Source organism: Trichoplusia ni, chromosome 11 (assembly GCF_003590095.1).
Source record: "Trichoplusia ni isolate ovarian cell line Hi5 chromosome 11, tn1, whole genome shotgun sequence".
NCBI lineage: Eukaryota > Metazoa > Arthropoda > Insecta > Lepidoptera > Noctuidae > Trichoplusia > Trichoplusia ni.
Window position 1 is genome coordinate 11,809,867 of NC_039488.1, and position 26,901 is coordinate 11,836,767.

Here is a 26,901-nt window from a genome sequence, read left to right on the forward strand (position 1 = left end):
CATTAAATTAATAAAAAGTTAAATGTTTGCCACTCTATAGTCAGTTAATTTCATTTACTATGACGAACTCACAAAAGACCAATCAACCAATCAGAAATCACTTTCCAACGGCCCGTGCCCGGAAAATTTTCAAATATCGAACGTTACGTCACTGTGATTAAGTTGTTTACTAAATCTACCACCAACTCTTAGAGTAAGAATGTTGCCGTTGTGGAAAAGAGACAAAACTTACTACTCTTCGGCATGTAGACCGCTGTCTCGCTTCCACAATATCAACAATTAGTAGTGATAGATCCTTCAGTTCCATGAATTCTCCTCGATTCCTCGAATTTTAGGGTGGAACATTTTTGGGGACAGACTAGTACGTAATCTAAACAGAGTCTGGCTGTTTCATGGAAACATGAGTCAATGGATGGAAAATGCTCAATTACGCAGAAAAATACAATAGTGACGCAGAATAGCTTTAGGTTGTTTATTTTTCCAATTACTTTAAAGATAACGAGATATGTTTAAATAAAATTCTAGTTAAAAATACAAGTCGTTTTAACAATATGAATACTATCAGCTAAATGTAAATGGAAATCACGTCTGCACCTTAATTCAACTTAGATGACTTCTTTTTAACATTGGCGACTCAAAAATCCTTTTATCCATCTTTAAAAGGTTCTCAAAAGACCTGGTAACTCAATTGATAGCAAACCTGTCCCGTAACTACATTTTTATACCAACATACTAAGTAAGGTACTCTACTTACGTACAGTAGAAACCATTTACACGTAGACAAGTAGAGACACTTTCGAGCCACATCATATCGCTTGATAGGCTTTTATGAAATTTTTGCTCCCGTATCATGGCTATCGTAAATTGAAACATGTTACGTGTAGTTTTTAAGTCAAAATCAAAATCAAAAAGTTTTTATTTCAAATAGGCCGTATCTCAGGCACTTTTAAAACGTTATATTACTGACTCTAGTTGCACGGTTCCAAAGTGTCATTCTTATGGAGAAGAACCGGCAAGAAACTCCATAAACGTCGATCGTCGTCGTCCATAAAGTCGTGTTGAATTGTTAAATATAAATTTTAGTTTTGTTTAATTGTCAGTTCAAAATATGCCTTCATTTGTATCCTACTTACACTACAGAAATACAGAATCAGTATCATTACAGCCGTTGCACTGAACTTGGAATGGACAGGAAATAAAACAAATGAAACACTACAGTAGTCACCTTATTCAGGTGAAGAGAAATTATTCAATTGTTTACAATAAACGAGCAAACTTATGTAAGCAACTGGCAGAACTGGCACAATGTAACAGGGATGGCAATAAGCTTTGTAACTTTAAAAAAATATGACTCTCGCATTAAAAAATTCAATCCTTGTATTACATGCACAAAGACAGCCAGTCTCAGGACAAGAAAATTGAAAGTATTGGATTCGAAGTAAGAAATTAGCCGTGACCAGAAACTGGCAACGCATTTTAATTTGAGTTTAACTATTATACCCTTTTTAAACCAGAAATATCTGAATAAACGGATTACTCTTAAATATTTTGCAACTATAACCGAAACCAATACAATAATGTTCGTATATCTGTATCCGAAATAGCATACTCATCACATCCCTAAAATAAAATAAGCGGAAGATTACATTGTTTTCCTATGTAAGCCGATAGAAGCTCATTAAACAAAGCCTAAGGAAGGTTTTATTTCAACGGAAAAATAAATTAATTGAAATAAAGGTTGTCTTCTAGTTAATCCGTCTGAAACGTCAGGTTTTGTCAAGGTTAGAAGATCTAATAGGCATGCATGATTTATGCAAAAATTGAGCGTAATGACGGATACTAACTGTAGAAAGAAATGGCCCCAGAAACAGTCACATCGAGGTCATTGTTTTGTCATTCTACTAAAATATATGAAATTTCAAACCCTTCACGCCTAAAATTTTAAAGTCGTTTGAATAATACTCAATCCTTCCAGAAGCTTAAAACATATTGGAAACAAAATATAATTTGGAATTGCAATTTGTATTTTGTATCTCTAAAAATCGAGGACTGCGACAAATTTCGATTTTTTAAAATAAAGGCCTAAGCGTAAAAATTGTTGCTTCTTATTATTGATATATGTTCTTATACTTTTAAGGTCTTAAAATCAAACAGTAACATGTTAGAGTTCACAAGGCTGTAAACTAAAAATTATAGAACTCAATGCTAATACCACGAACTCTTAAAGTTTGACTATTAACGTTGTGACAGCGAGACAACGCACTATAATCATAGTGGTATCTCGCTTTCTCGATAGCTAAAGTCCTACTTTACGCATTGCTTAGTAGGAGTTATGATCTGGGTTCGATTATTACGGGCCGTCAAGCGTGTTTGGAACAAGAAGACCGAGGAATTAGTAGACCAGAATAAGCCTGCCTCGAAGCTAAGCTTGCTAGTATGTTTGGACTATATAAATAAAATGAGACGAGAAATGTTTCATGCTATATTTTCAATTTACAGAATTGAAATTCCTTTCATTATTTCTATGAGGAAAAGAAGTGAAATGACGATCATTTTCCATTTTATTTCAAACTGCAATCTTTTTTAAAATGATCACGGCCCCGTAATGTCAAAATACACAAACTATACATTTTAACGATTTCCGTATAAAGTTTCTGAAGGAATTTCGGTTTCAATGCTGTATCTTTTGTCAATCCTATCTTATTTGATTGATGTATAAATTCGAACTAGGCTTACTTAATCCATATCTCTAAACATGTGTAAACTTCTACCACTCTGCTACGAAAGAACTCTGTCGCTATTTATCATTTGTGCTTCTAATAAACTTTGCACTTTGCCTTCAAACGAGAATCGATTGGCTGTAATAACTTTTGAATCGATACTTCATTGAAATTAAATCGATTTTATAAATGCAGGGCGTCGGCCGTTCTTAAGGTCGTTTCATGTATTCATTCCTCATGAGTACTTTAAATTAAAATATGTATGTATTATTTTAATTTATTATTACGTGTAACATATTTTTATTGACTATCATAAGGCAATGTGCATATTCTGTTTCCAAAAATAAATTTAAAGTACATGAACGACTCTTTCCATTTTCATGTTTAATGTTAATAATTATGTGTAAACAGTTCACATATTATTAAATGAATCAGTAAACAATTTAAAATACCAATGTTCAATGGTCATTATTTGGACTAAAATTAGGAAGTGTTAAGAAAGGGCACCTTAAGCTATACCAGTGCGAAAACAAAGTCAAAATCTGTGTAAATCTTATCACAAGAATGATTTCTGTGACGCGAGCAGTCACCGACTCGTGATCAACATTCGTTTCGCAATTTACGTCACCTCCACAGTGAATGGCTGATCAAATAATCGAAAATTAATCACTCAACTTTATTGACATCGGAAAATTGAAATAGAAATACTCAAAAGTTAAAATCCGAAATCTTGATGGAAATGGTCCTTCGATCCGGGTTCACGACAAATTTTGGTCCTTTGAGTCACTATTGAAATTAGAATAATAAGTAACAGAGCACTGAACTTTAAATTCCGTGCAAAATATTAGATACGATTGTTCTTAATAGAGTAGAACCAAAATAATTGTACCGTTTACACGTGTCGTTGACTTGTTCATTTAACATTGCCAATAGCGGTAAACCAGGGATTTAGATGCCGGCGGATTGTGTAAATTATTTCAATGTTATCTCAACAATCTTTCAAAGATCTCTTGTATAACATTTTGCGAGCATTCACTTGGTATTCATCATAACGGGACGGAGAATAATAAGATACTTCTTGGTCTTTCATGATTTCTATGTATCAAGATCAGGGTTTGCAGAATTTCATAAAACGTGTCCTTATTTCCCGATATCCAGATGTCGTGCAAAAATTTTCTAAACAAATAATTTCGTAGTTTGTTTTTTCCTGTTAAGAGTTTTCTATTAGCGTAAACCCAAGCCGCCCCCGCAATTGGACAGAATTTCTTTCATACGCACATCTTTAGGTTCATGGCTAGTTATTTACGTATCGCGTGTCGGACATTAGAACACGACATGACCTTTCACGATCACCACTGACTTTTAAATACTAAACTTGGTAAGCCGCTTAATTGTCTGTCAGCTGTCGAACAGTCTAGACTTCTCATGTAATTTGTTACACAGCTGTCGATAACGCACGCCGATAAGGACCATGTTATTGTTTTGATACGCGCTCGTGTTAGCACTTGACCGCCTCGATTCCAACTGATTACTTTCTAACGAAAAATGTTCAACTACAAAAGTTTCTGCTTAAATAGTTTCAATGAGTAATGAAGGTCATGAAATTTACAGCTAAATAAGTATTTTGAAAGAAACCTCGTCACCTACTCAATGTTTACGTGTTCATTCACACGCGTTGTATTGTGTGCGTGTGGCGTCGTTGCGCCTGCGCAGAACGCTCGCGACCGAGCCCTCTTTGTTTGTTGACAAGCCGAGTGCTCAACTCAACAAGCTGTGCTATTCGCGTTCGGACGTCGCGCGCGACAGACGTGCGCCGCGTCGACTCTCACACTTTGTTTAGAGCTATCGTGTTATCGCGTATATCGGCTAAATTTAGTGCAGTTATTTTGAATATTTTTTTCCTCTTCTGCGCAATAATATTGTGAAGTGTTGTTCTGTGGAGCTCTGATCTGTCAGCGTTTACGAGGAAGATTTTTTCTACATCTAAAATTACGCATTCGCTACTGTGCCAGAAGGTAATTCGTTTTCTTTTATTTTTCTTGGACATGTACGTAATACTCGGCAGTCGAGGACTGGCACTTCAAAGGGAGATCGTAATCTATAATATAATATTATATCGCGACCGTGGAAAATGTATAATATCAGTGAACTCATCGTGTATCGATGTCTTTGAATGCAAATGTGTGCATTGCTCATAACGTCGTCTTTTATACAAACAACAAAGGTACACTATAGTTGTACAACTTGTACACATAACACATACACATAGTTAACATTCACACACTGGGTTGATGATCGCGGTGTGCCAGGACGAGGATTCGAAAGTGATATCGACATGGTCATTAAATGTCCGCACGATTTCACCGCGAATGAGATGCACAAGGACCACTGTCTACACCTCACAGAGTCCACCAATACCTGCAAGTTGCACCGAGTCGCGTCTGTTGCGTCTTGCGTTTAGGTACAGTTATAATTTGGTCGGTCGCCGTAGAAGGCTCATAGCGGTACCTCTTATGGTCGTCTGGTGGCCTGGTAAGTCGTCTCGTTGGCTAACGGTAAATATATTGCACCGTACGTACTATCTCACATACAATTTAACAGTCCTAGTGACACGATGATTCAATTTTTGCGGTCAACCGTTAGTCGTATACAAACATTGAAATTCGTACGAAACAATTTTGTCAACACGTTTATTTTGTAGAATATTTAACAACACGCGGTGTGTGTCGGTGTGTAGTATCAATACGGGGCTATAAAAGTAATGTCTTTCTTTGTTTATTTATAATTTTATCGCATAACTTTATATGTCGTGAACTTGCTTACAATAATTATAATACATACAAACATGTATAGGTACTATTACATACCCATGTATAATGCAACTGTCGTTGATAAGCGAAGCAAGTATTTCTGATTTAAAAGCTCGCTCGCTTTAGTTTTAAGACTATTTGAACGACGTCGTAAATGTTTTTCTAACGTAAATGGCCTTAGAAAGGTGTCAAAACCATTCTCAGGTAATTCCTGCATACAATAATAATATTGTATTTTCTTTCATGTTTGAATACTTTTATGGCTTTTACACATCTTTGCATTTTTCAATGAATAAATCTATTGTTTTGTTATTCTTTTGTTTAATACTCATTCATAAACTGTTTCTATAGATACCAACTTCTATATAATATTGAATGCTTAAGTAAAGTTTGTCATTTGAAACAGTAGAGGTGCTTTTTCTCTGTCTAGTCTGTTGACCTCTCGTAAAAGTTTGTGCACGCCTCAGATAAAATTAATGTAGTGAAAGTTGATTGCGAATTTAAATATTCGTAAACAAACATACTTAGGTACCGTTTTTATTTATAAATGTTTTAGCGAAATAGAGTTTAAAGTTATAAATAAATAAAAATTGAGGTTGTCGATTAGGTAGATACGTAGAAATATTCACAAGTGTTAAATTCATAGCTAATTCGAAATAAACACACATTTTCTGCCACCTACCTGTTTAAATTTATTATGACCACTGAATAATTATTGAAAGATCGAAAGTAACGCTTTTTTTAAAGAAACACTAAATAATTTATAGTACTAATTAAATTACAGTTTATTAACAGATCCATTCGTTGAGCCATAAGCCAAAGCCTCTTAAACTCTTTGAAAGGAATATATAAAATATTATTGAAAAATTATCATGTACACTCTGTCAGCTGTCATTGTCATTCTTACTGTGAATATACAAAAAGTTATTTACAGGTCATAGCTAAACTGCGCAGTACCAAAAGTGTTTACGTTACAAAAGTGATGGAAAACTAGCAAATATTCAGTTAACGATGTCGTGAAATCCAATTAAGGTGAAAGGATTATAATTGTGTACTTGGAAACATTATTGGTGTCAGTCTTCTAGTTTAAATTAATTGTTGAAAAGCTAAATGAACTTGGTTGCCATACACGAAGATGATGATGACAGTATTTTTTTTATAATAATGACAGTTCACGGACAACATCTATCCCCAGGACACCTCTTAAAGTTATATTTAAGCAGTGGACATTGTGTAGTAATCAGGCTTCCACGACTGTAAAAATATTTCTTTAAGATGTGGTGTGGTTAAGATGGTTCCCCTGTACTTCGAAATAGCAACAATAGGCTCTAAATGACTATCGACATCGAGCAAAAAATAGTTTCTCGTAACAAGCCAATCCATCTTACTAAGAATTAGCTACGAAACATCTCATATCTGGACTCCCTTAATATTTCCTGCTTTAAATTGACGCGGAAGAAACATTTCCCAAAAAAAATGAAAAGAAAACAAACGAAAATTAAACTTTTTAAAACCCCACAACGAACCTAGTACTGGAATATGCAAAGGGTTCTTTATCTGCACCCAATAGAAAACAATAATGGAATATATCTGCCTGTGACTCAAAACAAAGGAGAAAAGACAATGTATTCTATTTATGAAGAGATCCGGATCAAACCAGATTTAGACAGATACAAACTTAGCTTTTATTGCCACAGTGTTATGCACCGCCATCGATTACAAAAGATCCATTAAAACCGTCGAGAACCATTTGGGAGTGTGAACCGAAGTCAGGTCAACGGAGTTGTGATATATTGAAGAGAAAGTTCCTGTTTGTTACTTAAATTTGGCTCAAATCCAAACATCGTACACGTCTTCCCAAAAATTTCGACACTTGGACTTTGACAGCGACCTTATCTTAGGGCAATAAGGTCCATTATACTAATCCGTTATTAGGAACGATAAGCAGGAGTGTACGTCTTTGTAATATACCGATCTTTTGTAATTAACTGCACTTCGCGCAACAATGGATTCTTGCAACGTCTTTATAAATTTGCAGGTGATTTACACAACGTTTGTGAATCACTGGGACTTTGTTAAGTATACTCTTTGGTTTGTTTTGTTTCGTTATTCTTAGGACTGGCCATGTTTTGGTTTTCATCTGCCTGCAAGCTAACGCTTCTGATTTTTAACGCTTATTTACCTTAAATTTGAAAGTGATCTCTGTATCTTTAAGTCCAGTGTAAAATAAATCATATCTTTATTTAACTGCCTGCAACTTCAGCTAAAACTCATCGTACAAATATTGTGCCAATGCAATCGTATTAAACAAAAGTAACACTACTCAACGATTGACAACATTTACCAAACCCAAAGAGACTTACCGTTAATAGCAAAACGAACTAAAAAGTTAGACGACCGAGCTGGAAATAAATCGGATTCGGTCAAAGCCGTCGATGCATTCGTAGGCCCATAAAATAACACAAAAGATCTTGGCATGTCTGGTTTACTACTACATTTGGTCTACGGGTGTAGACCAAAATACAAGACCCAAATACCTACGTAGTTTGAGGGTTTGAGGTGGATCCACACTGGAACTTGGATGTTGTATGCCCTCCTATGGATACATTAGATATGTTATGTCCGAGTTACTCGATGAAGCAATAGGTACAAGAAACTTAATATGTAAGGGGCAATTGGTATGAGTAAGCTTAAATACTAAAAACCGAGGTGAGGACTACAAGAATCCCGTAAATTAAAAAAAAAATCGGTGTTAGATTTTTGACAATATTGCGATTGAATTTATAGACATTATGTAACAATAACCCTTTCCAGACAATTATGCCGCATCAATCGTGGTAAGCGCAATTGCAAGCCTTTATCAAACAATTTCTAGAAAAGTTAATAACATTAATTGCCTTGGCATTCAAAGGAGTTCAAAAAACCAGCATTACTAAAAATAAGACCAGACGTATTACCTAGTATTACAGACTACACGAATATCATGATAGCCTTCATTGCCAACATGAAACCACAGACAAACCATAATAGATCTGAAACTTGCAACAAACTTTAATAAACTGCATCCAGTGGCGATGACCTTGGAGATAGGAATTATAGCAGAAACAAAGAAATTCGACATAGACGTATACAGGGCCGCTGAAACTGTCAAAATGCTGAATATAACTGTTTAATCATAAACAATTGATTTGAAACACTTGTTAAGTATTCACGTGACGTTTGAAGCTCCTGTTAACTTGTTATTTGAAAAAAATAATTCCCAGAGCAAGGAATTTAATCCTTGTGTCGTTTTACAAACATTCAAGGTGCATGCACAAAAACACCCAGACTCGGGACAAGCATACAAGGATCTCACAAACGCTTGTCATACGCGGGGATCGAAATCGCGACACAGTACTAACCGTGCATTATATTTTCATGTATTACTTTAGTTTGTCAAGACCATCATACAGTCTTCAAACGGTTTCAACCACGAATAATCTTTGATACCAACACGTTTTATCAATTCAGTGGCCCTTAATCAAGGCTGACTTAATGATATGTCATTATCCCATGTTATGTAAACATTTGTCGATACAATAAGGAAGTCATAACCAGATAATAACGTTACGATCAAAGGGTTACGGTGATTTTTTGCTGCGGTTTGTGACGCTCGACATCATTCTATAACGCAATTACGACATCGTCTTTGACACTCAAAACCGTTGATGCGTTGCGATTGTTGCTATCTGCTCCGTTTGATACTAAAGTGCAAGACTAATAGGAGCTTGGATTTCTTTCCACAAGGACAGATGCATCTCTTATAAGAATGGGGCTTCCTTTATTATTCTCATATAATATATCTTGGTATGAAAAAATTGGTTTGCAATTTTTCTTCAAGTTCAATTTACTGTTTCCCAGCTTTAGATTATAAAATGTTATCGCCCAATTGTCTCAACATTGATCTTAATTTATTTTAAAAATTCTCATCATTAAAGTGAAATCGGTTGTCGACCGGTCCTTCGTTACTGTAACGGGTACAGACACCGTTGCACCTCTCCAAGGGTAAATTCGTCCAAATGAAGTTATTGTAAGGTACAATTCGTCTCGATTTGGCTCCCATCCAACGAGTTTAAGGCAAATATTTACATGACTTGAAATACTAAAACCCTTTGTCGTAAGCGCACTCCTCTACTGCAGCATTTAATATTCAAAATAACATGATTAATACGAAGAAATATTCAGTGTTATACCGAAGTTAAAACAAAGAATTGTATTTATATCTCGTTAGCATCCACTCATTTCGTTCGCGCTGTCATTAAAAACTCCGCGAGTCTAAAACGGCAGGACTTATTCTGTTGCCTCAGTTATTACTGGAACTTGCATGTAAACAGCGCGATTTATTTTCATTGTTCTCATAGAATGAATCGTTAGGTTCTCGTGAATTTGTAGATTAACAAAAATTTCGGAGAACATTATGAGTTTGGTAAACAACACTCTTTAAAGCAACGGTTCAAAATAACGTTCATATTTCATATGAAAGCCAATTTCGTTCTAAATGGGGATTTGACTAAATTTAATAATATAAAATAATCTGTTGTGTCCGTCTGACAGATTTCCAAAAAATATCAATATTTTTTTATCACCTCGTTAGGAAGTAGGTAAGGAAAATTTGAAGCACTTAAGATCATGAAATGTATGTTGGTGGTTGCTAGAAACCTCATCATCATAAGTGACGTCACGCGGAGCATTCATTTTTTTGTTTACGTGAAAAAAGAAAAATTACTATGAATACTACTAATACTATATTCTCATGTTATATGAGCAGACGGTCTGGGTGTAGAGGGGGTAGTTACATAATATAGTTACAATAAATTCTCTGCGCTCTCCCGTCTAGACGTGCGTGCATTAAACTTGAAACTGCATCTCCCTTTCCCCCGTCTGCAACGAAATTGCGATCTTTATTTTCTATACCGTCGAGTTAAAATATAACAGAAACTGTCTGAACAATTTTCAATAAAATTTCTTCCCCCATGTGGGTATTGACTTCTTAGTTTCCAGAGTAAAACGATACGGACGCTTCGTTTGGTGATTTCAAATGTCTGGCCATTGTGTCCTGTCTGTCTAGACCGGCGGCAAACTTGTGTAATAATATCAGCCAGTCCTTGGGCTCGCCTGCTCTACACATACTTATTAATGCTCGCTTTGTTTCTTTTAAAACCTTTTTGCTGCTCTGCTCTTAGTTTATTGTACGTATTATGTTCCTCTTTTTACCTGTTATTTAATTCTGCATGTCCATTTGTTTATCCTTGTCGAGTAGTCTTATAGGATCTGGTTCTAAGTTTCATTCAACTTTTATACTCTTTTTCTTTTAAGTGTTCTAGACTGTCTTTGTTTTAACGTCAGCTGCGAAAGAATTTACAAACTAAATACAGCTTGTTTACAGTTTTCTTCGAGACTTTGCTTCTTTTTCTTGCCGTTAGTGTTTTCTTGTTCGTTTTACGAGGCTCCCGTCTCGCGAACGTCTATCCTTCTTATTTGTAGATCAGTCTTCCCTGCACAGTAATTTACTTCGCTTGATATCATTTGCGTCCCAGTGCAATCCAGACCTCGGCTCGTAGCAATTTGTAAATTGCGAAATCCCACTTAGCTAGGCTAGGTATCGGCTTGAGTACACAGCCAGCTATACAAACTCGCAATACGTAAATTAGTATTGCACTTTACTAGAAATAGTCTTTGTTGTGCCGTAGGTTATGACTTTCCATCGCTTGGCATAGCGTTGTCTGTACTGTCAGATTAGCGTCGTAATCATTATGATATCAAAGACAAATCTCTTGCTCCGTGATTCAGCTGTCTCATATATTTTGATGTAATGTATCCCGTTTGTTTTGTAATATCATTATTCTCGAATTCAATGTTCCTTTATTTACGAAGTTCTAACACGACATTGATGTAATAAGAAATATCAAATAATTTTCCTCTATTTTGACTGATTATCATGTTTGTTCGCATGTTTTTATTTTTAATACAGTACACAAGTATCTCTTGTTGTCGGACGGCTTGGCACGAACTTGATACGTATTACGTAACTGTGTCTAATATTAAACAAAACATTATGTATTCTTATGATTACCATGTGTGTACTTATTCACTTATGGGACTTAACCGAAGATGACTGGGCGATTTTAGAGGGTATTCATTGCACATATAGGCTTGGTGAGGAGGATCATTGGATGGACTCGTCCTAGGTATGAAACAAAATTATCGTTCTTCGTTTGTTTGTTATCGAATTTGCTTAGCCTTGTCACCGATACTCAACGGACCTCTATGAGGCCAAATGTTGGTGGTATTAAAGTCGTCGGATATCGGAGTGCTCTGTTTCCCTGTTCACGAAGATATTACCTTTATATTAGGTCATTTATGTATCGTCTGAAGTTGATCTACTGTTTGTTTTCTTATAACTGTCAAACAACGATGAAGATTGTATGCAACTATGACAACAGTCTGTCTGCAAGTAACACTATTATTATAGTTATTATTTCATTTTTTTTATCTTCTTCTCAAAGTTACGTAAGTAATGGCTTGTTACGAAGCGACCGGTTATTTTCGTTTTTTTTCTTGTCATCACAATATCGCTTTGTTTACCTTTTAATTTTACTCGTAATTGAGGAAAAATCTTGCATATATTTTATTATTACTTATCTTACTTAGTTTATTTTGATAAAGTTTTATTTTGGTTTGCAGCAGTTTATTAAAACACAAATTGGACCGCATTTCAGCTTTCACAAAAATAAAGACCAATTTACTTGTCCAATTGAACTTAAATTCCAGTTTATTTTTATTCAACGGTTGAATATAAATCTGGTGATTCATATACAAGGACCGTTGGCTGGAAGATTTCGGGGGCACTAACCGCCACTCAAGTAAGGTTGACAAACCTGGAATACACCGCTCGGACTTGTTCCATTCCATAGGAATATTGACAATTGGTCAATTGTTACATTTGTTACCGCTACCTCTAACCGGCCAGTTGCAGATATCATAAGCTTCAATAGAGTTACTGCGCACAATAACTGGATTGTAGTGACTCGTTTGCTAGTTAAGCAACTAGACACTAGTCTAGTAAAGAGTTTGTAAGTACTAACTTACGAACTCTTTTGTTTAACTCTAAAAACAATTTATATAAACGCCCAAAAACACTCGCGAAAAAACCAAATAAGCAACGGCTAAATTGGATTCCAAATTTGATTGAATTCTAATTTCAACTTAATTCTTATTTCAAATTCGGTACATAGAGAAAGTCTTGGAGAAAATTGTACCGAATTCAATTTCTACGCACTTATTGTCTGAGTCTTCATTGTGACAAGTGACAACCTTATTTGAAACTGGCCTAAGGGACTTGGTAAAATGGCGTCTATTTTTAAAGTGACAAACACGAACATTTCGTTGTTATTGAGGTACTTCGAGGTTGTTGCGGACACTCGAATATGATTGTATCAGTTTCGGTAATGAAGTACTCAGAGCTGCCGATTTGAAATTCTAATATTACTTGCAAAAAATAAATTGGTTTTTCTTTCGTCCCTTTTTGTATTTTCTTATTTCATAAGATTGTTTACATATAAAATGGGATTTGTTGACTTTAAATAATGAATGTTAAGTAGGGCATCTAATAAAGGATGTTTGAAAATATGTTATCAAAGTTTCTTAAGGATCGATATTATTGTATTTCTCAACGGAGACCATCTCAATGATCACGACATTGCTGCTAGGAATACGCAGCGCCTATTAAAAACGTGTGTGATCCAGAACCCGTCACGATCTTGTTACTCGAAACATCTAATTTGCATAGAGCCGGCGATTCGATTCAATGACCCGCCGACGTCGTCAATCGATTGCTGCGTTTGTTCGAATTCATTCACCCCGTATACGTATATCGATACAATCGAGTAGCAATGTACTCGATTCAAAATCCGTTGGGATTCGTGAAACCGAATCTTTGTATAACACTGTGTTAACCCCTGGCTGAGAGTTGCCAAAGGTTGTTAACTCCGTTCCTACGTCCGACGAATACGCGAAGCTGTTTTAGTTTACTTTGACTTGCACTTAAATATCTGGATTTGATTTAGTGGCAAGTAAATGTTTGTAATGTTTAACGAATTGAGATTGATTGAGACAGTCTCTGAAATTTTGAATAAATATAAGGGTAAGTTAATATTTGTACACAAGAAACGGTAGGATATAATTACTTTATATAGTTTTTTTTTAGTAATTTTCAATTTTCCCCAAAATAAACGCTTTGTAGGACATACTTTTAATGAAATAACTTTTTTATTTCAATTATAACACACCATTATCGTATCACTTAACTATTACGTTATCATTTAATATTTGTAACAATTAATAGTCTTTTGTGGTCTGACAGGTCAAATGCAGTGACATCACAATTAGATAATATAGTACTTAATATGTTTTCCAATTAATTTAATCAATCATCTGATACTAATGTAAAGCCATTAATTGTATTATCAGAATCGAAAGATAAACGAACATTTTATCTTCGAAGAAAGTTTTTGGGGTTCCGTAAGCGAAGGGTAAAAAGGAACCCTATTACTAAAGCTCCGCTGTCTGTCCGTCTGTCTGTCTGTCTGTGACAGCGAGACAGTTAGAATTTTCGCATACATATATTAAATTTATGTTGCCTTTTTTAACAACAAATAATAACAAATGAAAAACGGTTAAGCAATTTTTTGTATTATCAAACATTTTTGATAGGTGACCAATTTTGGTATTCGTCAATCTATTTGTACGGAACTCTCACTCTCGAGTCCGACTCGCACTTGACGGGGTGTACATACATTACACCTAAGAGCTATGTGTATTATCTCGGTTTCAATGGAATCCGCTGTGTTCGTATAAAAAGTGTTTATGATCGCTGAATCAAGCGTGGGACTATGATGGCTGACTACTGAGAGCTAAGCATTCATGCAGAGTTGTGCAGACATATAGCTCTTTATTTTAATTTGTAAATACTATTTTTAAGTCAAACGTCGATTAACGAAATGAGAATGACATGATCAGGCTCTGCCAATGTTGGGCTGTGGGGTAACTGATCACCACCGCAGTCGCAACTAAATATTAAAATTTCGGAATCCTAGTTTCAATCTTCTCCTTTACCGCTCGTCAGTGATAGTTTAGAACAATAAATTAAGTTTATTAATAGGTAATATATAAAAAATTACATATTATTAATTAACTTAAGAAGGTTCATATCTATAACTTAAAACAGATTTTTGGCCTGGCTTTGAACAACCTCCTTTGCAACCTCATCTATAGGAATCATTCCACTGCAAACCTACCGCGATAATTCCAGTTTCATAGCTTTTTCACAAACAAGTAACGTTTCGTGTATCTGAAACAATCCGATTAATCGTAAAGACCTAGATTTAAGTGTTCTAGACAAAATAATCCAGAAATAGAAAACATTCGGTTGTTATCCACACATTACAGGTTAATGTATTTCAATGGAGGCAATTCAATTAGCTTGAAAAGTACAGTTAGGCATCAGTTTTGTTTGCTAGTTGTCTTTCCATGACGGGAGTAATTAGTTCGTAAAGGTTATGAGTAGGAGGTGAACCAATAAGGGAATAATCATAACAAAGGCAAGGAAAAGCATTTAGCTTCTGATGTAGTTGACATTTGTGTATCTGAGATCTTTACACTACACCATTTTAAAATAAAGCACGGCTTATAAAGTTATTGTTATGATTTTCTGAAAGCTGCGTTTAGAAAAAACAGGGGTACATAGCCCTGTATTTTTGATACCCAATAGAATCGTTTTAATAATGGTAGGTGTAAAGATGGATTGAGGAAGCCAATATATTATTTCTAATAGATAACACCTTCACTCATTATTTAACTATCATTAACTGAACACCACTCAAACAAAATAATCCAAAACCACTGACGTTCACCGAACTTAAAAATATTTCACTGTTTGACGTATAAACCCAAAAAGAAGACACCAACTACAAATATCTAAAATGTAAAACAAAACTAATCACTGAATTAATAGCATCGCTTAATAATACATTAAGTATTAAATGTCATGATTATATAACATTTAAGCATTAAAGCAGACAACGCCGCGTTGTCAAGGTTACCACAAGCGTGTTTCAAAACTGGCGCCAAACATCGACCTTGGAAGGTCATGTTATATGGAGTTATGGACAGCTGATAGGCGGCATGTTGACGAAACTGACTCCAGAATAATGAGAAAATATTAAGTGGTTTTTTAAATGTATGTGTAGGAACTGGTAACTGGTGATGAAGGCTCCTTTTTCCGCACGTAGACTCCAAGTCGGCCTAATGAGCGTCGTGCGGCTTTGGGAGGCTGTCAGTCTAGCCATTCCAACTCCCTCCAGAAGCGCAGAAATCTATCTATGTGTAGGAACTTGTCAATGTTATTCCTTAGAATATGCCATGGCTGCATGATATGTTACTATCTTCACCTTAGCAACTATCTACGTAATACAATGAAAGAGGTAAAAGTAATATGCAGGTAAACTAGAAGTCCTTTGTAATTTGTCCAAGGATCCCGAGATCGCCGTTTTAAAGTAAAACTGTTGCATTCGTGGAAGGGAGACACCGCGTTATATCGTGTAGCTGGCCATCTCGCTTCCAAAACTGCAACAGGCTTACTTCAAACGGTAGTTGTAGGACCGCAATCAGTGAATTACTCAAATAGGAATCTCAAAAACTTGAGATTAGATTAACTGCATGGCTAGTTGATATCACCACACCAAACCCGCTGAGAGCGGCTTGTCGCGGGTTGGATCCCTGCGTACGACAAGCATTTGTGTGACCCACGAATGCTTGTTTACGTGTCATATAGCATGTAACTTGAATGTTTGTGACACAAGGACTATTATATTTACTACTTGGACTAAGCGACCATGACACAAGGATTAAGTTCTTTGATGCGATAGTAGATGTCTTAGAAAAATCAGTCTACGATATAACCATCAAATTATAATACTCTCGTTACTGCTCGTTCCCAATACAAAGTCGAGTCAATCACCTTTATTCCATGTATTTGAAATCATTGAACTGTTTGCGGAGTGTATGAGATTGATTTGTTTTGAATGTAATTGATAGACGGACAAAACATCCAATCAGAATCTATTGAATATAGATGAAAAGAAAATTACTCGTCTTTTTTTTTTTTAATGACGTAAAGATTTGTTTTTGTTCGGGTTAGTATCTTGATTCAAGCCGTAGGTCAAAGGTAAGCAACCCCTACCGAGGTTTGTATGTGGATGGGTGACCACAACTTCTGTTCTGCGTCAAGCATATCATCATCTGCGTCATTCCAATTCTGATCCTACCAATTTAAGATATTTATATTTTGTGATAGCTACTAAATATCAAACAAATCACAGAATATTTGTAGAAAGGGGCTTATAAAAATATAAAATACATATCTCTTCGAATCCACCTGCCTATTTGTGATTCTAATAAATAAACATAATCGCTCGGAGTCATTGACTCGCGAACTATTTGCTTTGTGACGTTTATTTACTTTCACAGAATTTGCATGCTTACTATTTTCTAGGTTAAACTTCGATACAATGACTTTTCACCTTTAAAATCCTTTTAGTGAATAAATATGAGTAAAATAGCGCCATTAATGTTTGAGACACTTTGTAAGTATTCTTGAGTGGGTGCTTTCAAAGCACAACTTTTAAACACGTAGTTTTAGTTCCAAAAGCAATGAATATTTTGTGTCCCGTTGACCCTGTTGTGTTATTTTTAATACTCAGTGCAGCAATCAATTAAATTACGTAATAACTCGCAATAATAATAAATAAATAAATTGAAATACCCTTTACGTTAGACAATAACATTTTCACCGATAGTTTTTTTTATATTTCGATGTTAATTAACAAAAACATTTAAATAATAGAATTAATAATGTAATTTGGTCAAATTGTCGTATACTCGTATTTCAAGAAAAAGAATAAACTGAAATGTCAATATTCGTATTTTTCGTTTTATAAATTTTGAATTTTAAAATCGCCTTTCGCGAACAGACAAAAATACAGCTAATCCACGTGGTTTTCTTTTAATAATATAATAATAATAAATTTTTTTAATGAAACGCGGTCCTTGCCTTTTTGGCCAGCCAGGCAAGAGCAATTATTACAAAAATGTTATACAAGAATTGAAGTAAATTGTATAATTGAATTAGTTTTATTTGTACACGTGCTGTGTACGAGTGCGGAAGAGTTAGACCTACAAAGGAACCGGTCGGACCAGTCTCGGTCTAGCCAGGCGGGTGGACGGAGCCTTCCTTACGATACGTAATAAACTTTGATCGTACGTATGTATCGGAATAAATTTCAACGTTTTAAGAATTAAATATTATTTATTATTAATTCCATCTTACGCTGTCATCCACATGGATCATTGTGTAACGTGACGTAATTGTACTTCATAGTGATTTACGGTGCACTACATGTTTGGCAGAAATATTCATGTAATATTTCCCGACCTTAAAATTAAATGAAATAAAAATGTACTCTGAACATTTTTAAACCGTAAAATATTTAGACTAGGTCGTGTATACTCCACTGCCAGCTCTAGATTCTAATAACAGTGATTTATAAACAAAAGCTCAAAATCAAAGTTCAAGTAAATAAACTACACATTCGCAAAAAGCATCGTGTCAACCCGTACATTATTTTATTAAAAACCGTTCTAAAAAGTATTTTTTTTCACATCATTAATCAAGTCAGAGACCTTAAAAGGTTGTTAGTTTTAATTTTACAGTCAGACTTTTACGTTCTCTGTACCGCAGTACCTACTATTCTTTATTCTATGACTAAACTTAAGAATACATATAAAGGTTCCATCTGTCTGATAAAATTAAATGGATTAAAGAGCTCTTAAAAAGCTATTTATATTTAGCTCGAAATGCAAACTAATTTAAGAATTTTTTGTATGATAAAAAACGTGAATATTAAAATTTAATTTATGCGTCAAAGGTGGTAAATGCCACTCATCTGTGAAAGTTCAGTTCTTTTTCTAAATGTGAAATTAATTGAAATTTAATAGCCAGTAATTACACAAAAAAACCAGTGAAAAAAAAAGTTGGATCAATATTAGTATCGTGTAAATAAGTGGCCAGTGTCAATTGAATAAAAGAAGTCAATTCGTGTTCTATTATCAAAATAATTATTTGGACATCTTTTCTTTAATTGTCTGAGACAATGTCTTGCCTGACAGTTCAATGACCCTTTGACACTTCAACATTAATTTACTTTAATTAATTTTGCGATTTACTTAACACTTTATTGTTCTTAGCTTGGAATATTATTTTTGCTCTCTAGTATACCAAAATCTGAAGTTACATTATACAAATTTATTTTCTATGTCAATAACTTTCTATCGGATGAAATCGATTAAAACCATAGACATTTGATTTCGTCCTTTCACTTTTTAATCGACTCAAATCAAGGCAAAGGTATTATTTATAGAACCTGTTTACAAAACATAATGTATGTTGAATTAACGTAATCGAACAAATTGCCCAACTGATGGTCGAGAGTCTGAAAGCCGTAGGTGGTTTATATTAGATTGGGTCAAGGGCTTGGTCCAGACGAGTCTGTGAGTCTTAAAGACGTCTTTTGTTGGACAAATCTTGTCTCTGACTTTGATACTTTTGCTGAATGGTTAATATTAATGTTAGAAATAGTTTTTGATAACTGATTGTGCAATGAGGTTAAAAAGAATTAAAAAGGCAGAATGATCAGTTAAAGATTAGCCATCTGATCCGGGATTTTTTTTATACTATTGTTCAACTGCTAGGCTTCTTCATGTTGACATTAAGTATAGTTTTACGAACAAACCAGTCAGTAATAAAAATATCTTGAAAACGAAACCCTATAAAATACGTATACCAAAAATACTTCTCCGTGCATTCTTACTTTACAAGAAAATATAGTATACTTACGTAACCAACATGAACAGCCTAGAACAACGTAAGACCTCAAACAATATTTCGCGAAATCAATAGTATCTAAACAATGTCATTAACTCGTCACTCTAATCCGAAACAGCTGTCTACGAAACAAAGAGTTCACGGCCGTTTGTCGTAACACAGCTGACTTATCAATATTATACGAAAATAACTCTTATGTCATTGTAATAAAGTCTACATTCGACTGTAGCTATTTTGTGTAAATACAACAGTATTTATTATTTACTTTTTCATTTTTATTAAATGTAATATTTATTGTTTGTTTTTTTTTTCAGGTAATTTGTTTGATACAATTGAAATGCTGGTTGGAGTACCGGTAAGAAAAGTGGAATGAATAAAAGAGTAAATGTATTTTGAATTTTGAATTCAGAATCGGAATAATCATGTCTGTTCATCTTGTCTCAACCCAATTTTAGTTCGTTCACACGAACCTACCGGTATTATTAAACTCTTATCATTTTTCATAATTTTCTAAATTGTTGCAATGTTATGTGCGTCAATAACAGTATGATTGTCAATCGCAGACAAATGAGGTTTTATAATCATTAATGATGAGTGATGACACAATTCCCTTAAATGCATGAAGGACCATAATAGAGTTCTCTTGTGCTGTGACTGGCTTAGAGATGACATTTTTATCCTAATATATCGATCTACTCAGGATTATTAATATTGTGTTTTTCATACATTAGGTATTTCGTTTCGAAGAATGTATTATATTTTATCTTAAGACTTTATTAGGCATATTAGGTGTATTTTTATTCTAGCTAAATACTAGTATGGAAATGACAAGAAAAAACTAAACATATTAAATGGTATCGTTCTAATTTTAAAAGAATCTTAAAAAACCTGTTCCTTTCAAAATGTGTAATTACGAATAGATATTGATATATTTTTTAATTTTAAATAGCTTTGGTAACGAAACCAGATAACCAGTCCTTTTTTTATTTTAATAACCCGTACGTTGTATACATATTATTATATTATGCCCAATATTTTATTTCTGGCCAGTTTTTATCTGCACTCTTACATATTGACACAGTAAACTAATTCTCAAGCCGTTTATACAGCTTTGTTGACAACCATACTTACCATTTTCAGTGCTCTTATCAGTGAATACTTACCGCAATTGGGACAACACTCGAATCCCAGTACACATTATCTGTAAAAATTCACATCAACACGGCAAATTCTAAGTCAATATAATAATATAAACCTTTTGGTCTGACCTCTGTGGAGTTGAATGGCTTTTGCATACAAGTTCTTAATTCGGATTTCAAAACTGTTTTCGCTTGACACTCGAACTCATTTTCTGGGAGACTGGTCAATTTGATCTATTGTTGAATCAACTGATGGTTGACCGTTGGGTTTAAGTCATACCTGATTACATTATAGATTTAAGATTATACTAGATTTCATAGACGATTAACTTCTATGCTAATTTGCGTCTCAGAAACCGGGGGTCAGTAATCTAAAGACAATACTACACTCTGTGTTTCTTTTTTTACGATAGGTGGACCACCCGTAAGCATAGACAATAAAATTGTGTATACAGTTCTCTTTGCTTAATCCATAGATTATTGCTGATCATAAACAGTGCTAAGATAAAATGTGGGCATTGTTATGGTATGCTATAAGCGATTGCATTTCTTTGTTAATGGCTTAGCTAGGTTAAATTCTCGGACATTCAAAAAAAGAACATTTGAAAGAAAATTTGTTCTGTTTTTGAAGATTCAAACTAGTGATTAAGAGCTTAGGCTGTTAGTTTTGTTGGAGTACTTTACTAATGAAAAGAGGTTATAAACTTGGGATTTTTACAGTCAATCGGGATAATGCAAGCTCTTAAATGTGCTTGTACTAAATAACTTGACATTACGATCATTGGCTTATTGGACAATAGACATAAGTCGTTGTAGGCTATACGTTGAAATTAACTTTGTTTTCTTATCGACAACACGTAAATACATCGTGATTTGATTATTTACTTATTAGAAATATGCATTATAGTTATAATGCAATTTGTATTTAAAAGATGCATTGTAACAATGAGACTGCGCGATGTATTCCAGTTGAAAGTAGGAATTGGAATATATGTGGTGATGATAAAGTAAACGGGATATTTTCTGGTTAAAATAAATGATATAGAGACTATAAAAAAATTGCTAAATCGATAACTTCCTTTAGCGGCCGAAAGGCGTCTTGTAGAGACTGCAGCACGTAAGGTAAATTGACAACTGTGATAAAATCGTAAGTCACACGTTTTCAGTAATTGTGAATATGTTTATTCTATTTTCTAATAAACCCCCACACTAAGGAGTTTAATCCTTGCGTAGCAGGGTTCCACAAACATTCAAGTCACATGCACAAACACACTTAAACTCTGAACAGACATTTGTGGATCACAAAATCACAATCACCTTAACCACAGCTATCCATGCAAATCTCAACAAAATAATCCTTCGATGCTTGCATTATATACGACAGTCATTTCCACAAGTGTGTCACTAACTACGCAGCTTAAATAAAACTAGGCTATCACGTAATTCAGCTTTATTTGTATAACATCAGTAATATATGTCGAGGTTATTAACGTAATATGCGTATTGACGTGAAAGCAGATAACTGTTTATAGACCGGATAACTTTCCAACACTAATCCTTCATTATCAAGAGTTTGTTTTCCTCTAGAGATAGGCAAATGACGGGCTGGTCAGAGATTAAAAAAAGGCAATGGAACGAACACATTCAATAAAGTCATCATCATCCCATCACAACTATGTTGGGGTCGGCGTCCAGTCTAACCCGATTCTATTAAGTAGGTACCAGGATTTTAAAAGGAGCGACTGCCTATCTGACCTCCTCAATCCAGTTACCTGGGCAACACGATACCCCTTAGTTAAACTGGTTGTCAGGTTTTTTTAGCTTCTGAATACCTGTAACGACTGTAAGATGTCAGAATAACAGCCGGGACCCACAATTTAATGTGCCTTCCGATTACATTCAATAAAGTGTTTTGTTGCACATAGTTCCTGTTGCATATTATCATCCTCTTTGGTCCAAAAGGGGAGCGGGTAGTGTCAGCACTCTTACTATGCTAAATCCATTTCCCTCTCCCGTAAGTCATATATGAACATTGATATTATGTAATCTCTGTGTATGTGTGATCATTGAAGTCGTTCAAAATGAAAATGAATACATGTTATTTAAAAAATATATATATAATCGGCATAATTTATTATTAGGATAGATTCTTACTTCCTGAAAAATCTGTAAGCGAGTTCGTTGAATTCAACCAGACATACACACAAGATAACATTCAGATATACTTTATGACGCGAAAGACATACTAACATATGTATATTATCTCTTGCGCGAAGATAAGTTATATTTAGATTATTTATTATTGTTTACCATTAAATAGTACATAGTTTAATAGGTAACTGCGTAGATCTTTGAAAGTATCATGAATAAATACCGTTGTCAAAACTGTACCCAGGCAATTTTACACAAGAACCAAGTATACGTACACCCTTAGTTGTTGATGTAAGTATTTTTAATTGTTAAATTGTAAAGCTATCTGAGAACTCATTAGCTTCTATAGGCGTCATCCTTATCCTATATTCTCTCTCATTAGGCCCTATCAATTATTTAAGTACCTACCTACACAAATACTTCACCAAACAAAACACTCGTTTTTTTAATAAATTCGGTGACTAAGTTTACTTATCTATGCACATATTTGAATATAGAATATTCGTAGTTGTTGCCAGGCAGAGCCTTAACCTTGGTCATTCACGCCCGATTAGAACCAAATTGAGTGTAAAGTGACTTTAACTAACTTTGAGTTTCCTAGCGTCATAATATATCAGGCTGCCATATGGCCGCCAAGTTACGTGAAATATTTCCAGCCAGCCCCCAATATGTGCTACATAAAAAAGGAATATAAAATTTTCGCGGGATTTTTATCGAATATCACGTTATTGATTTATCGTGATAGTTTTTTTTTTATAAAATTGTGTATCTCGTGGTTTTTTTTATTCCTGAATATATTAAGTGAGTAGGAGAGTTACGGTGCTACGAAATTTATTCCGTTACGGTAGGTACCTACTTACTTAAATCTCCTAGTGTTCTTGAATTAAATGCATCACTTTTGTAGGCTCTTGATATTTTTTTCAAACTTCAATATAGAATCTACGGCATTATAATCGGGAACCATTAACGTTTTTACCATAAAAAGAAGTACAAAAAAATACTTTTTTTATGCTACTCGAAACAACACTTAGACTAACTCTTAAGTGTATAATAAACTAGAATAATTATTATTCAGATCATGTAGGGAAACGCGACGTTACTATCAACATGAATACAAATAAAGTGTAATGTTACTCGATGCCGAAAATACAGGATTAATTGAATTTCGTAGATATAATCCCGTGCGCGCCGTGACGGATCAGCGCCGTGATTGGACGATCAATTTGAAAACGGCACATGTTATTGTTTATTCTGACGTGAAAAAGGACACGTCGTTATTTGTAAAATGTAATAAATATCGTTAGGTTTAAATTGCAATTGATTTTATCTTGTTATATTTTTTTATTAAATCAAAAAAGTATTTATTTTTTCTTACTTTCATTTAAGAATAATATTAATATGCTGGATTTAATATTTTTAATTTAAATTAAGTGCTGGCTGTAAACAACGCAGATAAATAAAATACGTCTTTATTCAAATTAGGTGTCAGTTGTCAATTTTGTACAATAAAAGTGTCAACACTGTCATTTTATGTCACTGGCAATGTCGCGTCGGTGTCATCATTTGTTTCCTCCAAACGTCAAAGTCAAACCCATATTAAGGTGTCAGGATGAAACCATAAAGGATGATTAAATGACAGGGTAGTGACTGCAAGTTTCCTTGTTTATTGGCAGTCGTATCGATTCATATTCTTGATCTAATCATTAAGAAGGGTATACAAACCAATACATGTAAAATGTAATTTCCAAGAAAACCTTCTTTAAATTATAAATGAAAATGATATTTGAATTACTGGAATTCAAATATCATTTTCATCTCCTTATAAAACTTAATTTGAATTAAAAACATCGAAGAGGCCATTAAGTACTACTACATAGGTAATACAATAGATTATTGAAAAGAGAAACCAAAAAATGCATATCGTAGTTTTTATTATCAAACCCAAAATCTCCTGATTATACCTAACTTTGACAATAAAAAATATATTTATATCACAAACAAAGAAATAGAAATGATTACATAATAATAACTCGTTAGCTCGTAAACCTTAGAGGTCACATTGGCAAGGTCGTTGTTTTCGATATACAGTTAAATCCGTTAGATATTAAATGCCGTTATACACACATCTTAAATGCCTAAGATATGTGTATAACGTGTGGCAACTCGTTGTCATTAATCCTTAAAATTAAGTCCATGACATACGGCATGTGCAAAATACTTGGTTTCAAAATATGTTGAAATAATTTTAAACAAAGAACTGATTTGAGTCTTTATGACAATAGTCGTTTTCAAATGTATGGTTCTATTCTCTTCGCTTCTCAGTTTAAATTCGAATGTCGAATGCATTTACTTATGCCGAATAATATGCGTGTAAGGGCTTCCTACATTATTATTTTATAGTTGTAAAGAGGTCACACAATTAAAGCGAATCATTCGATGTCCTATTGACCTAAATAAGATAAGATAAAATGTAAGTTTATTATCAATTACGCGAAATCAGTATCTATACTACAAAATATATAAAAAGTTTGACCATGACATAACAACTCAAGTTCTCGGCATTTAGATAAAAATAAAATACAAAGACTTAATATCCTGACGAGATAAAAATGTTATTGTTATTGAGAAATCTACTCAAACTGTTTTTTGTAAAACATCGATAAAATCCATAATCGATTTAAAACAAAAAATATAATAGTTATGACTTAATATTAAATTAGATACAATAAAACTACGCAGTTGTTATCGTATCAAATTTTCTAGCCTGGCTTTATTTACATTACATTTGCATAATTCAATAATAAAAAAGTCAATCAAGGACATTAAAACTATAACAGTGTCAAAATATGCAAAGACATGCATGTATTCAGCCAATGGCATGGCTAGATTTTGTGTATTTTTGTTTGTTGCCCCCTTTAAGAAAAGGTTGAATATCTCTCCTTCATATTTATATCGACTTTTCAATGTAAAATTTAAATATTCTTCTGCAATACTCGTGTCATAGCGTATGTATTAGTCAGACCAATTATTCGTATGATCCATTTGATATCACAACACTATACTAAAGTTTTCATAGGTCATTATTAACGTCAAACATATTCTTGTATCGTCTTAATTATCGAATTCTTGGCACAACTCTATGCCCTACGTTCATTGACATTTCGCGTGTGCATTATAAATATCAAATGTTTTTATTTCCGTGTCGAATTATCGAATAGAATCGAGTTTGAATCGATTTAAAATTGTAATCGATTTGGAATACCCGATTCGTTTATGCGGGGCATGTCAATGCATGTTTTTATCTTGTGCTTTGAATAGTTTCTGCTTCGGCGTCCGAGATTTGCAAATATCATCTCAAGTCTCTATAATAGAAAAGTTTATACTTAACTAAGTCTTAAAATATTGCAATTTGCGCCTATATTAGTTGAAAGATCAGGCTGAGAGGGTATCGAAGAGTTCTTTTTGTTATCGTTTTCTTTAAGTAAACCCTTCTCTACTTTATAAATGTGACCGTTCCTACAGAGAGTCTTCATCCGTTACTTAATTACAAAACAGCATATTACATTTATTTTATCTTGTCATACTCATTGTTACACTCATCATATCATAAATCAGCTTCTGGTCATAAAATGATCAAATCACGGAAGAAATCAATTCAAAAAAACCAAAACTATTTAAATAACATATATAAGTTCACTTGACAAAATTGACTTACATTTGTACGAGTTTAAAAAAAAATCTGGAATAGACTATTGCTTTCGTGCAAAAACAGACAGAGGTTTGTTTAAACATTGTATGCTCGTACATAACCGCGTAAAACAGTATCGTTCACATCTCGTTCTTCCAATTGTATCAATTCTCGGCACGATCGTATCTCCATTAATTTATTCCGCGTGTGTCCTCATTACCTCTGATGCGTCTGCGCTTCCCAGTTGTGTACCAGTGGACCGGTGGGCCGGTGTTGTGCAAATATCGCGACGGAAAAATGTTTTTGGTTAAATTTCGGTGAGTACTACATTTGTTTTTGGGATTATATTGTATACTTGGCCTTCTTCACAGCCTTTCAATATCGTCATTATTTTCGTCTAATTGTCGATGTAGTT

General features: G+C 34.1%; 1 protein-coding gene across 4 annotated transcripts in view; it reads left to right on the forward strand.

Moving 5' to 3' along the window:
* LOC113498596 (protein yippee-like CG15309) overlaps nt 1–26,901 on the forward strand; it is a 62,214-nt gene that overhangs the window by 10,794 nt on the left and 24,519 nt on the right. The window contains exon 1 of one of the 4 annotated variants that reach the window (XM_026878670.1): nt 3,108–4,735. The exons of 1 other annotated variant lie outside the window; for it this stretch is intronic. Coding sequence is in view for 1 of the 3 variants with exons in the window: in XM_026878668.1 (XP_026734469.1) it covers nt 26,712–26,803 (92 nt within the window). In the remaining 2 variants the exon portion in view is untranslated. Of the gene's footprint in view, nt 1–3,107; nt 4,736–25,467; nt 26,804–26,901 lie in introns of those variants that run through there. 2 more of the 4 variants (XM_026878669.1, XM_026878668.1) reach the window with 2 other exon arrangements.